The sequence below is a fragment of the Dermacentor silvarum genome, chromosome 7, assembly GCF_013339745.2.
Source record: "Dermacentor silvarum isolate Dsil-2018 chromosome 7, BIME_Dsil_1.4, whole genome shotgun sequence".
In the NCBI taxonomy this organism is placed as follows: domain Eukaryota; kingdom Metazoa; phylum Arthropoda; class Arachnida; order Ixodida; family Ixodidae; genus Dermacentor; species Dermacentor silvarum.
In genome coordinates, this window is record NC_051160.1 from 8,335,137 (window position 1) to 8,347,845 (window position 12,709).

The window sequence follows — 12,709 nt, forward strand, 5'->3', positions numbered from 1 at the left end:
TTAACAGCACAGGTGGTGTCCGAAACCAGATGTCTAAGACGCGCCTCCGGCTCCCACAATTGCTTCCACCGCATTCAGCCAGCAAATGCATGGCTTTAAGATCTGCATTTGTTACCTACAGGGCGCAGTCTTTGGACACCACCTATAAACTTGGATGGAAATCAAGTACCGCGGCCGCTGGATAAAAATAGAAAAGGTTGCGTGGCACCGAAACGGCGTCTCGGGCCTCGCGCCCGCTTTGGCGCCACTGCTCGGGTACGGCCATTCACGGAGAAGCGTTTCCACAGCCGCATTTGTACGCGCAACACTGACTCTAATCAGGCCGTAAATAACGCCTTTTATAGTTGCACATTACAGGTTGAATATTAAAGTCCTTATGCCGATTACCCCACATATGTGAAAAGTCTGCCCTAGGAGTGCCAATCTCTTGTAGAATGGGCCTCAATGCTCTCCATGAAGGATGCCCGCTCGACTCACATGAAATGAAAAGAAGTGCTCTATTACGAATAATCGGGAGTGGGTTTACATGTTTCTGCAAGACGACTTCAAAACAATGGATCGCGTTTATTTACAAGATGATGAATGCGAAGGTATCGCTCCACGAAAACAGTCCACGGCACCGCACCCGGTCAAGCCCTGCTTCGTTCTTCTCTTCAACCGAACTCCGCTCGCACGTTTCAATATTCTCTCTGAGCTGGTAGTGGCACGGCTACTAGGTAGGTAGGTAGTCGGAAGAATCTTCACCCCGTTTTTATAGAGGCAAGACTGCGGGCCGCTCCCATGTTGGGACGTGGAGGCCAAGCCTCACCGCCGCTTCGTGGGCCTTCTGGACAGCTCGGAGTTGATCAATACATTCGTGGCTCTTTTTACATAAAAAAGGTGCAGCCTGCTGCGTCACTTCGCCGCCAGTTGGCGAGCGCGTCTCAGCTGAGTTGACAGTTGCGGCCGCTGTTTTCCTGGGCTCGAAAAAAAAAAAGTTTCCTGGGCTGCGAGTTCTTTTTTTTTTCATGTACGGCGGATAACCGGGAAACACAGCAAGAACCGCAGTCGAAAGCACAAGCCCAATGTTCGTATTCTTTTTATAGTCATTTTCAGTAAAATGTAATGAACATACCAGCGACCTGTCGCTTGGCTCTCACTTGCTTCCTTTCCCCGACGGCCCTTGGCGAGAAATACAGTTAAACCTGCTTATAACAAACCTCCATATAACGAATTCCTGGATATAACGAAGTTTTTCTATTCCCTGCCATTACTCCATACAAACACATGTATTTGAGACCTCTACGTAATGAAGTGGCAGCAGGAGACCCGCTCGATATAACGAATTTCCCCCTCCGACAGCCTAGAGATTTCAACCCAAATATTGTCATTTATGCGCGAGCGGCAACCTGAAGCACCTTCTCCGCCACGACGGAATGCGAAGCGAGCGCACGTGTGCATGCGTGCGTGTGCGAGGCGGGCCTGCATCCTTCAACCCAGCGATCTTGCCGCCGCGGGCGTGACCTTTCCCCCTCCCTTCATTCAAACCTGATCCTGCCGCTTGCTGCAGCTGGCCTAGCCCGCCGAGCCGGCACTGGCCTAGCCCGCCAAGCCGGCACTATCTCCTTTTCCAGTTGATGTTGCCGACGCGCTGGTACACGCTTTGACACATCACACTCGATGAGCGCAGACGCGCGCTGTCAAACGCTGGCGGCGTGTGGAAGCGCGGCTGGAGAAGTGAGCGAAGTGACCTTCGTGCTGTTGTCTATCGCTTCAACGCAAACTGAGCGCCGAGAACACACAGCACGTACAAAGCTACGAGCCGCCGACACACCTACACTGCTAGACTCTGCCCCGATGCAGATCGCTTTCAAGATACGGCCCGCGCGAACGCGCGCCGCCGCGCACTACGCAGTTAATACCAGAGTACAGTACAACACCGCCCCAGCTATCCCTACCCCCTCGCTCGCTCGCTGGTGCCTCGAGCGCAACGGAAGAAGGCGCGCTTCCTCCCTGCTTTTATTGCGATAGCAATTATATGGACACTTCAACCGGATTTCCGCCGTCGCCGTGAGGTTCCATATAGATTCCAAGAGCGAAAGCGCGCGGGGTACACGCGGGGTACGCGCGCCATCACGGAGGGCGAACCCCCCCCCCAACCCCCCCCCCCCCCCTCGCGCTATCACGGAGAGCGAACGCTCGGCGGAAAGCAAACGTCACCGTCACGCAAAAGACCGTGGGGGTATGGGAGGGAGGGAAGGAGGCGGGGCGGTGCTGTGCTCCGGCACCAAAGGCGTATCTTGCCACTCAATCTCCCACGCAAAAGCAACAAAGCGGGAAGAGAGGGGGAGGGGGGCAGCTTCTCCTCTGCCAAGAATTTCTCCTTTGCGCTTTGCCCGGGGATGCCAGTCGTCCGCACCGTCTCTTATCTCCACACGGCTCTGACCTTTCTATGCGCTGTGCATTCGCCGCTCAGTTTCCATTGAAGTGATAGACCACGCGAACCTGCGCTTGCTGCCAGCGTTTTGACAGTCGTTGGCTGCAGTCATTCAGTGTGATCTATTCATGTTTGCTTTGTGTGCGCTGACACCACGATTGTTAATTCAGTTAGTAAGCCAATGTGTCCAAGTTTATGCAGCCGATAAAACTACTATCCCTACCCTGAATAGCTCTCTACTAATTTGCTATCGCAATCGATGCTTCGCCTTTCGGGCGAAACTGCAACATTTTTTCTTGCGCACGCGAGATTAGACGCGGTCGTCGGCTCCCCTCGCACATACAGCATACGGCGCGCGGCGACTGCGTTCTCGCCCCTGGAGTTCATACAGAATATCTATGAGCCAAAACCAATTCTAGGGCCACAACACGCATAGACACCATCTTTATATAGCAAATACGGATCTCAAGGGCTATACTTTTTCTGGCGGAAACCGAAAATACGTCATAGTTGTCGCCCCCGGCACTTTGGGCGGCCAATGCCATCGTCAAGCCACCAAGCCAAGCGACATGAAAAGTCAAAATGGCCGCTCGGGCTGGCGCGGGGTGGCAGTTCGCAACGTATGATGCGGGAACGGTCCCACAGTTGCGACGCAACAGCGGGGTTACCAATGCATTGGGTTCTATGGGAGCTGTGCCGGGACCGGCCGAAAACGAACAGCCGGGAAAACGCAGCCCCCGGGAACGTAACAGCGGGGTTATACTGTAACACCACACGACGCTACGACGCCATCGTGACGCTCGCTCTTTGTTTCCGATGCCTCGCCCTTGTGCGAAATTACACGCGTCCACGCATCCGATACCTGGTGTGACATTCCAAGGATGAGTGCTTCGAGGAAAATGGAAAACGGGTGCGCGTTACAATTGAGGGCGCGTTAGAATCAAGTAAATACGGTAAGCGTTTCTTTTTCGAATTTTCGTAACGAACCTGCATATAACGAAATCCTCTATATAACGAAGTTTTTCGGGAATTTGTCAATTTCGTTATATTTAGGTTTCACTGTATTCTTCAGCCACGCTTCCCGACGCTGTAGATCGCAGGGGAATTCGTGTTACTTTACAGTTGCGTTTCTTCTCGCGTTCGAGTTGCGCAGCGGCACACAACAGCTTTGCAGCATCACACCGCTAGAAAAAACAGTCTGCCACACACGCGCACACCAAAGATCCGTACTCAAGCACAGGAAACATGAGGCAAGCTGCTCACACACACGATCACACAAAAAAAGCACACGAGAATGCGCACGAAAAAGCACATCAACATGCATAAATCCTGAGGCAACCACATTGTAGCACGAACTGGCATCTGCCTCGCGTACCGTAGCAGTGACGCCTTCACCAAAAACAGCGGCCGCAACTGTAGCAGTGTCATTGGAATACTTGTAGCAGTGTCATTGGACCGTAGCAGTGACGCCTTCACCAAAAACAGCGGCCGCAACTGTCAACTCAGCCGAGACACGCTCGCCCATTGACAGCGACGCGACGCAGCAGGTCGCACCTTTTTTTCATCCAGTGGCCATCCAAGTACAGTCAGCGTCCCATTTTTCAGACCCTCTAGTGGACGCGAAAACGTCTGGAAAACTGGGCAGTCCGAAAAAACGAATGCATGCCTTTTACTGCCCCCAAGGGCTCAAATCTCCACTGGCACACCCGAAATAGCTCTGAAAGCCTGTCAGTACACTTATTAGGCGTATCGCTGCTCGAACTGCGATAGGAGACGGCGGGTGCACGCATGTATAATTAAGGAATACATACTGTCCCGTGACAATTGCGCCTTCCCACTCTTACTATGCTTCACTGCGTAACACTGCCGTATTGAAGCGAAGCTGACTTTCAAAATCCGGCATTATGCAACGTGTTGTGCCTTCCGAGCTTCCAAGACACTGGCGAGGATTACAAAGGCCGAGTCGGCGCCTTTGGTATCAGTGGCTAATTGTTTCAACGAAAAACACGGCACCGAACAGAAAAAAGCTTGGCAGCAAACGTCGAAGTAGCTAGGTCTAGCGTTGCTGTGGTGGTAGCTACTAAAGCCCCTCCATCCACGCGCCAGTTGTTGAAAATGTGTATAGAGGGGCTTTAGTGGCTACGGCTGCCAACGGATCTGCGTGCGAGAGCGCCGGTTCGAGGAGGCGAGATAAGCTTCAAGTTTATTCATCAACGATGTCAGTTTTACAAAGACTTGTATACAAAATTAGTACTACACTGGGAACCCCAAAGTTAGAAACTGTCAAGGGGACTCCCATACATGAAATAAATGGAAAAAAACTAGATATAGATCAAGCATTTGTTACGGTGACTTTAAAGACAATTTGAAAAAATAAGGAACAGTGCGAAAAAACAAGAAAATATGAAGCTGTTTAGTAAGGCAAAAAATTGCAAAGAGAACTTCTGTAATAAACAAGCAATGCAAGTTTACAATACAATAAAATGGGAGTAATATAACATGTAGTATTATAGCTACATCAATTATTATTATTGCAATCGCAAAAGTCAGTTGTTAGGATGAAGAGAGTTGTTGCGTAAAATATTTCTTAACTTCTTTCTTGAATGGGTGAGTGGGTGATGATTTAATGGTATGTGAAATAGAATTCCAGAGTTTGATTCCCACAAATGTGGTAGTGAACTTACTATAGTTTTTGTGCACTTTAGGTAGAAGACGGTTATAGAGTTCTGAGAACCTAGTAATCTTAGTATTTACAAAAGTTATGACAAAGCCATCTATATGTGAAATATTATGAAATAACTTATATATATCATGATTGTTAACTTAAACTGAAAGAGCTGATGAAGACGATGAATGTTTAAACTGCAATAAAGTGGTGTTGCATTGATTGGAATCAAAATGGCGGCGGTGGTGGCTACGATTAATGCCGTTTCGGACCTGCGGTCATGGCAAAAAGTCCGGAAAATTGGACAGCGAAGGTTTTTTGCGTCCGAAATTTCAGATGTTCTTACTCGTTGACTCTATAGGGTACGTGGAGGTGCCGCAAAAGCGTCAGAATTATTGAGCATGTCCGAAAGATCGGTCGTAGACTTTTTAACATCATTGATCATCCTGAGCCAAAACAAGACAGCATCGTATCCAAGGCAAGCAGAGAACGAATGACAGTTTTCATTGCATATCACACGAGGAGCGCTTACAACATTTGAAAAAAAAAAAAAAGTCTTAGAATTTGTGCAGACTCTGCGTTGGGTATTTATTTTTACAGCACTGGCTATCGAGGACATACTTCATGGCAGTAAAGAGGGTTCGCCAAATGCACTCAATGACAAGTGCACTCGCTCAAAGGGACAAAGGGCATTATTTTATACTGTCAACTTGTTTCCTTCTCTTGGCATCTTTTCCGTTGCTTATAAACCACCAGTAATCTGCTCTACGATATTATACAGACTGCTCCACTTTCAACTAGAATGTCTCCCATTTGCCCTCCAATCCATAATGTTACACCAATCATGTTTCATTCCACTCCTCATTGCACAACCTTAGCTTCTACTCTGGCCTCTTTGCGAACCTCCAAGTTTCTGCCCCATATGTTAGCAGTAATAGTAGGCAATGATTCTTCAAGGATGATCGTTTGGTAGCGACTGCTGTATGCGCTGAAACCAGTCTTTATTCTGTAAACGTCCTTCTCATGATCATGGCCACCTGTGACCAATTGGCCAAGACAACTGTTGCACACACGATTCTCGAGGCTGATTGCCAGTCACAAATTCTGATTGTCACACCTTAGTCTGATTAATCCAGTCGATTTGTTGCATGTCAACAGTATTGCTGAACAGGATGTCGCCTGCAAACTGCAGGTTGCCAAGGTGTTCCCCGTTCATTCACGCGCCTAATCCTTAATAAATATTTTCCCACTCATGAGGAATTAACGTAACTGTGGAATCATTGTAGATACTATTTCCAAAGACTGCATAGAATGCCTCCATGACCGCTTGTACCTCTGCTGAATCAAATGCCATGAAATTCCTACTAAATCTATAAAAGCCATATGCAAAGGTTGGTTATATTCCGTAATATTGTAATAACTACATGTTAGCAGATTAATAAAATGGATGCGGTGAATTGTTAAAAATCTCTTCCTTCAGCCAGCCCATTAAAAAAAAATTTTTTAAGGCCCAACCGCATGCACGCGATTTTCGAGCGACAGCGACAAGCGATGGCGACGAGCGACAGGTTTTGCCGTCGCGGAGAGCTATCCGTCGCTGTCGCTGGTCGTGTCGCCGGTTTCTGGCCAGCCAGAAAATATCGCTTGTCGCCCGGAAGTCAGAGCGACGACATCCGCTGGGGACAGCGATTGCACAACAACATGGCAGCAATCAGTCTGCCCGCTTCGATCTGAATTCGCTCTTGCAACTTGCTCTCTGCTGTGACAGCAAAAAATAAATAGTACAATCAGTCATCGCTTAACCTCATCGCTAGCTGAAGACTAAGTATCGTCGCTCTCTTGTCGTTATTATTGAGATCGGTTGTTTTGCTTTGACGCTGTTAGGCCTGAGACGCCACCGAGAGAAGTTTTACTCAACAGATGGCGCCACGGCACCTTACGCTGGCGGCATGGGACGGAGTTCCACTGGGGTTGCATGGGACGTATTTTCACTGGGGATGATAGCATACTTTAGCTAGGTCTAGATAAAACATTGACCTTTTGATAAAATTGAGATTTATTTACGCGCGCACGATAACATTTATTCGCACAACAATGTAAATCCGTCGCTACTCTTTTTTGCGATGTCGCGTTCATGTGGTTGCTCCACGCCGCGACACGACAGCGCGACAGGGTGGGCCTGTCGCGTCGCTTGAATATCGCGTGCATGCGGTTGGGCCTTTATTGATGTCACCCCGATTCAGTTGGAAGTTGGAGAGCATTTTGTACAATACTTGAAAGCAAGCTTTCTCTTTCAAGTCTCTGTTATGAATGAATATGTTGTTGGCATTCTTTAGTCTCCCTGGTGCAATTGAAGTCATATGAGCCATTGTGTGGCACAAGGCTTTTATACCAGAGCTGCAACCATTGTTGGCATGTATGCCCACTAAAGGTCTGCTGCAAGTGCATTGCAGGATTTAAACCCATGAATAATGATTGCACGAAGGTTCAATATAACACGTTGCTGAGCTAGTTGGTGCACGATTAATTACCAGAAGTGTGGCAAACGGAGTGCACCTGTCCATGTTGCTTCCGTCGTCCCTAGCCTTTTTGCTGCCTATATTCAGAAATTGCCTGGAATTCCATCACTCGTACATGTGGAACAGTTGCATGCTTGAGTAGGTGACAGCAGTTTTTTCATATTGTTGACCAGAAAACTTGTACAGTATGGCGTCATGAAGAGCCTTCTCCGTCGTCTGCACAAGTATCCCATTGACCTGAAGCGGGCAGCAGACAGCACTTCCAAGAGCAAATCTGTTGCCAAGTACTTTGATGGAGCACACAGCTATGACGACATATGTGCTAAGACAGGTGAGCAGAGCAGTTTCTTCAGATCCGCTCTACTTGCACGCCGCATTAATGGCACAAGAATGGACTGAACATGTTCTAGCCAACAGCACTAGCGAGTGCAGATGAAATGCCTTTATTTTCAGTACTTTGCGACCAAGACAAAGCGACTGCGACAATCTTTCACTTGATGCTCGTCTGGCCGTCAATGCAGAACCTTGGCTTTGCTCAAAATAATTGCGACAATCTTTTCACTTGGATGCTCGTCTGTCCACCAATGGAGACCCCCTCCGATTGTGCTCAAAATGATTGACAATCTTTCACTTGATGCTCGCCGTGCCGCCAATGCACACCCCTGGCTGTGCCCAAAATAATTTGTGAATGTGAAAAGTCTGTAGACAGAGTTTCTCACTATAACACCTATAGGGTAATCTGGAGCCACCGTCTATGCGAGTTTCTTAAGGGCGCTGTGTCATCATGGGAATGACGGGACGTGTCTGCGAGGCTCGTGTTGGCTGGTGTTGTATGGGGCTTCGTCTAAAACGTGGATATGGCTACACAAATAATGTGTTCTTAAAATAAAATCTACATAAAAGGCTTTCATTCACACATATTACATCTCTCAATAAAGTTTACTCACCTACAAAGCAGAATCAACTGAACAAAAGCAAGAACAGACGACAAGTTGTTCCAAAGCCAACAAGAATTGTGTGGAATGTCCTCCAACTTTTGCAGGCCAGCTGATCTTTTTACGTTTCATATAATTGTAGATCCAATAATAAGTCCTCAGAATTAAACAAAACATGTTTTTGTGTAATTATAATAAAGCTAAAACAGCTTTTTACGTGCCGTTTCAGCAGGAAATTAGTCATTGTGACAGACGGAACGTTGCTAGCCAGGCACGTCTTCAGGCGTACTGGCTCTCCGAGAACGATGCCAATCCAAAGTCACAATTTATCGGCATTCCCAAGCGTACCACAGCGCAGCAGCGCCAAATTTCCCTCTAGGTAATGTAGTGAGGAACTCTGTCTGTAGACTCGTCGACTCTGAAGTTGGTTAAAAATTTTATTGTAGCTTTTTATATGACAGATAGCCCAGTAAAGCTTAGCTATTGCCGGTGTTGCTTGCATCTCTCGTTTTCAGATATGGTGGACGTGCAAAGAGCCTGTGCATTTTTTTTTATTATCCCGAAATTCAAGAACTTGAGCTCTCCATTCGGAGGACATCCACGTAAATTACTAGGGCTCTTCTTGGGACAGTGACAGAGGCTATGCTGCCCGAGGAATGCATTATCCTAAAATAATTAGCATGATGAAATTCATTTGAATTTTCAGATGCAAGAATCTAAATTGGACAGCTACATATCGGCATGCTAATATGTTTCTTAGAAATTGAATTTAATGCGCTGTACAGTAGGTGAACAAGGGAAGCCTCAGAGGCTGGAGCCAACATTTTAACACTGACACTAATCAAAGCCGAAGAGCTATAGTGGTGTACACTACGTTATTTTGAAAGGAGGGATTAGTGAGGGGATACATAACATTTGTAGCCCCGATGAAAATTAGTCCTAGTATCGAAATGTTTCCTCCAGTCCCTTTTGCTTGATCTCTTCGATCTTTCCGTTTGTATTCATTTCAACTAAGATTTTTCATAATTGGATGTTTATGGCATTTGTATAAATCGGAATTGGCTCAGGTAGACTGCAGCTTCTCATGACCATATTGTGCAGTGGTTCAAAGTGCCAAGATATCTGCAGTTTAGCCCTCTTGTGAGCGAAAGTTAACCTACAAGACTTCTATATGGAGTGTGCTTGTGTGCCCGATAATTGGATGTTTATGGCATTTGTATAAATCGGAATTGGCTCAGGTAGACTGCAGCTTCTCATGACCATTGTGCAGTGGTTCAAAGTGCCAAGATATCTGCAGTTTAGCCCTCTTGTGAGCGAAAGTTAACCTACAAGACTTCTATATGGAGTGTGCTTGTGTGCCCGTGTCGTAGAGTGAACCTGTTAGCTGTGTAGCTAGCAGAGGAAGTATAGATAGGAAGGGACAGAGGAACATTGCAAGAGTTTGTTTTGGAATGTGAACTCCCACTATGCCTCTAGGCAATCTTTGTGAACCTTGTTACCCCAAGCAATTGGCAGAAGGGCCTGTGCTTAAAACCGAATTTAAATTCACTTACCTGATATGGGATTCCTGAATTTGATTGAGCGACAGCAGAGCCCATGAAAGGAAAACAAAATAAAGCCTTGCCTTTAACAGGCAGTTGCTTGGGCTGAGAAGCATGCAGTTTTGTTTATTGTCTGCGTATGGCAGAAAACCAGATGGGATGATGAAGTTAGGAATACGCTGGCGCAAGACAGGGGTAATTGGAGATCGCAGGGAGAGGCCTTCGTCCTGCAGTGGACATAAAATATAGGCTGATGATGATGATGATGGCTTCCAAGGCCATACGCAGACAATAAGCTTTCTAGAAATGCATCTTCAGGCAAAAGAGCAAATAGGTGCGATATGCTTCAAGCTTGATGCATACCCAATATTAGAGGTCACGTGATGAGCACGTGCACGGCGTCGGGTGGGGAGGGATCAGGTGAGCGAGTCTCCTCCATTAGCCCGGCCGTGGTTGCGCAGGGCTGTCCACACTACTGAGCGCCGTCTGCCTTGCCTTGGAGGTAATGTCCAGAGGAGGCAAAGTTTCGGCGAGCCAATATGGCAGGTGGCTGCATGTGCGCCGTCTTTCCAGGCACTAGTGCTAGAGGCCGCACAATATCAAGCTTTTGAGACGCATTGAAGCGAGCGGCAGCAGAAGTGTTCGCTCGTCATGCCAGCGTAGCAACAGCGAGTGTCGATTGAGATATGTTCATGTTTCTAATCTTTTTTAATTTATGCGGCTGATGAAACTACGAACCTTGTTTCGTGTAGTTATTTTTGCTATTGCCATCAGTGCTATATGCCGTGTCGCACCCACTGCAGACTGCATATGCACATCAGCCCGACGCGTGCATCCATGACCTCTCCAACTGTACACATCAGCCCGACGCGTGCATCCATGACCTCTCCAACTGAAAAAGACGACCAGATATGTCTGGAGTAATGTGACTAATCTTCAAGCTCAAGCTACGACATTGTTGTGAAATTTCACCAGGATAAGACCCTTCCGCAAATGGCCGCAGCAAGGATTCAATGCTGGGCGTTACTCTTGTCAATGTATCAATATGGAGTATCATGCCTAATGCGGATGCCTCGAGCTGCTAACGTTGAAAATACTTCCGTGGAGCATGTGCTGCACGCACAAGCATTGGACGAGTTTTCTCTCCAGAAGCTAGCAGCAGACACTGCCGAAGACTAACTGCTTCATCAGATAAAAACGTGGATCTTGCATGACGGGCAAAGGGAATTGCGTGCAGAACAGTGTTTCCCAACCTTTCACTTTTTACTCGAAGGCACAAACTGACAGTGATTGATGGATTAGTTTATTGGTTGGAGGCACCGCATTATATTGCCTTCCCCGAGAGGGCGTGTACCTTCATGTTGCAAGAGTTGCACGAAACCCATCCGGGCATGACAGTAATAAACCTCGCTTGCACGGTCCTTTGGTACCCTAGGCCCGCAATGTGTGCAGTGTTTGCCACTACCTGCGGCTCAAGTTGGCCGGAAACCAGCAAGCGCTGGTCTCTGCTGCACGTCGACTTAGCTGGTCAGAGTATTTTCGCCCGTTTCGGCCTGCCTCACACAGTCGTGTCCGATAATGAACCCCAATTTACCAGCATAGTGACGAAGGTACTCTTTCAGGATAAACATGTGCGGCTCGTAACAACTGATCCTTATTATCCGCAGTCAACGGGCAGCTGAGCGGTTATGAAACATCTTTATTACAACACTGTTGTAATCTTATTTGTACTGTGGCCTCACACAGTCGTGTCCGATAATGAACCCCAATTTACCAGCATAGTGACGAAGGTACTCTTTCAGGATAAACATGTGCGTCTCGTAACAACTGATCCTTATTATCCGCAGTCAACGGGCAGCTGAGCGGTTATGAAACATCTTTATTACAACACTGTTGTAATCTTATTTGTACTGTGAAATTATAAGCTACATTTCAAGTGGCAAGTCCATTCTGTGTGGCAGTTTTTTGTAAATTTTTAATGCGAATGAATTGCTTGTCTAGAAGCCCTCTGGTGCACTCCCGTTGTCATTTTAGTGCAGCTCTAATGTCAACATTCTAGTCATTTGAATTATCTGCTTCATAGCATACGTTGCCATTCCCACCGGTCAATGAATCCATGGCAAATTGTTTAAAAAGTGCGATGCTTTTAGCGCCAATGCTCATATAACTGCGATAGGCTTTATCTCTAACAGGCATGAGCTACAAGGAACTGGACGACATCCTTGACAAGGATCCCAATGTGTGCGTGTGCTGGAAGTAACTGCGATTGTTGGAGCAGCTGTGACATACATATGGAATAAAATAGATTTTTTTTATTGAAATTCAATGCGCACGAGACTCATTTTTCACTTCGAAATTATTGGATTGCTTGTAGGCTCACCGCATCTTGGGCTATTCTTGTAGCTTAATAGTTTCGAACTGCTCTGTCACGCGGTTCACAGGTTTTCACAGGTTGCTTCTGTGGTTCCCGCAGTTTATTCTGTGGTGGTTCCACCTTCGGGTGGTTGTGCGTTCGTGCATCTGAATGAATGTTTGGGGGGAAAATGCAGCCTTGCTGAAAATGAAGTCTATGCATGACCCAAGCACTGTTGCAAAAAAATGTTGTTGTGCATTGCGTGGCATCATTATTTTAT

General features: G+C 47.0%; 1 protein-coding gene across 2 annotated transcripts in view; it reads left to right on the top strand.

Annotated features, from left to right (window-relative positions):
* LOC119457498 (GATOR complex protein NPRL2-like) overlaps positions 1–12,359 on the top strand; it is a 52,326-nt gene extending 39,967 nt beyond the window's left edge. For both annotated transcript variants that reach the window (XM_037719084.2, XM_037719085.2), the window contains 2 exons: positions 7,774–7,931; positions 12,269–12,359. In XM_037719084.2, the coding sequence (XP_037575012.1) occupies positions 7,774–7,931; positions 12,269–12,336 (226 nt within the window). In that variant the 3' untranslated portion in view covers positions 12,337–12,359. The remainder of the gene's footprint in view (positions 1–7,773; positions 7,932–12,268) is intronic.
* The last annotated feature ends 350 nt before the right edge of the window (positions 12,360–12,709 follow it).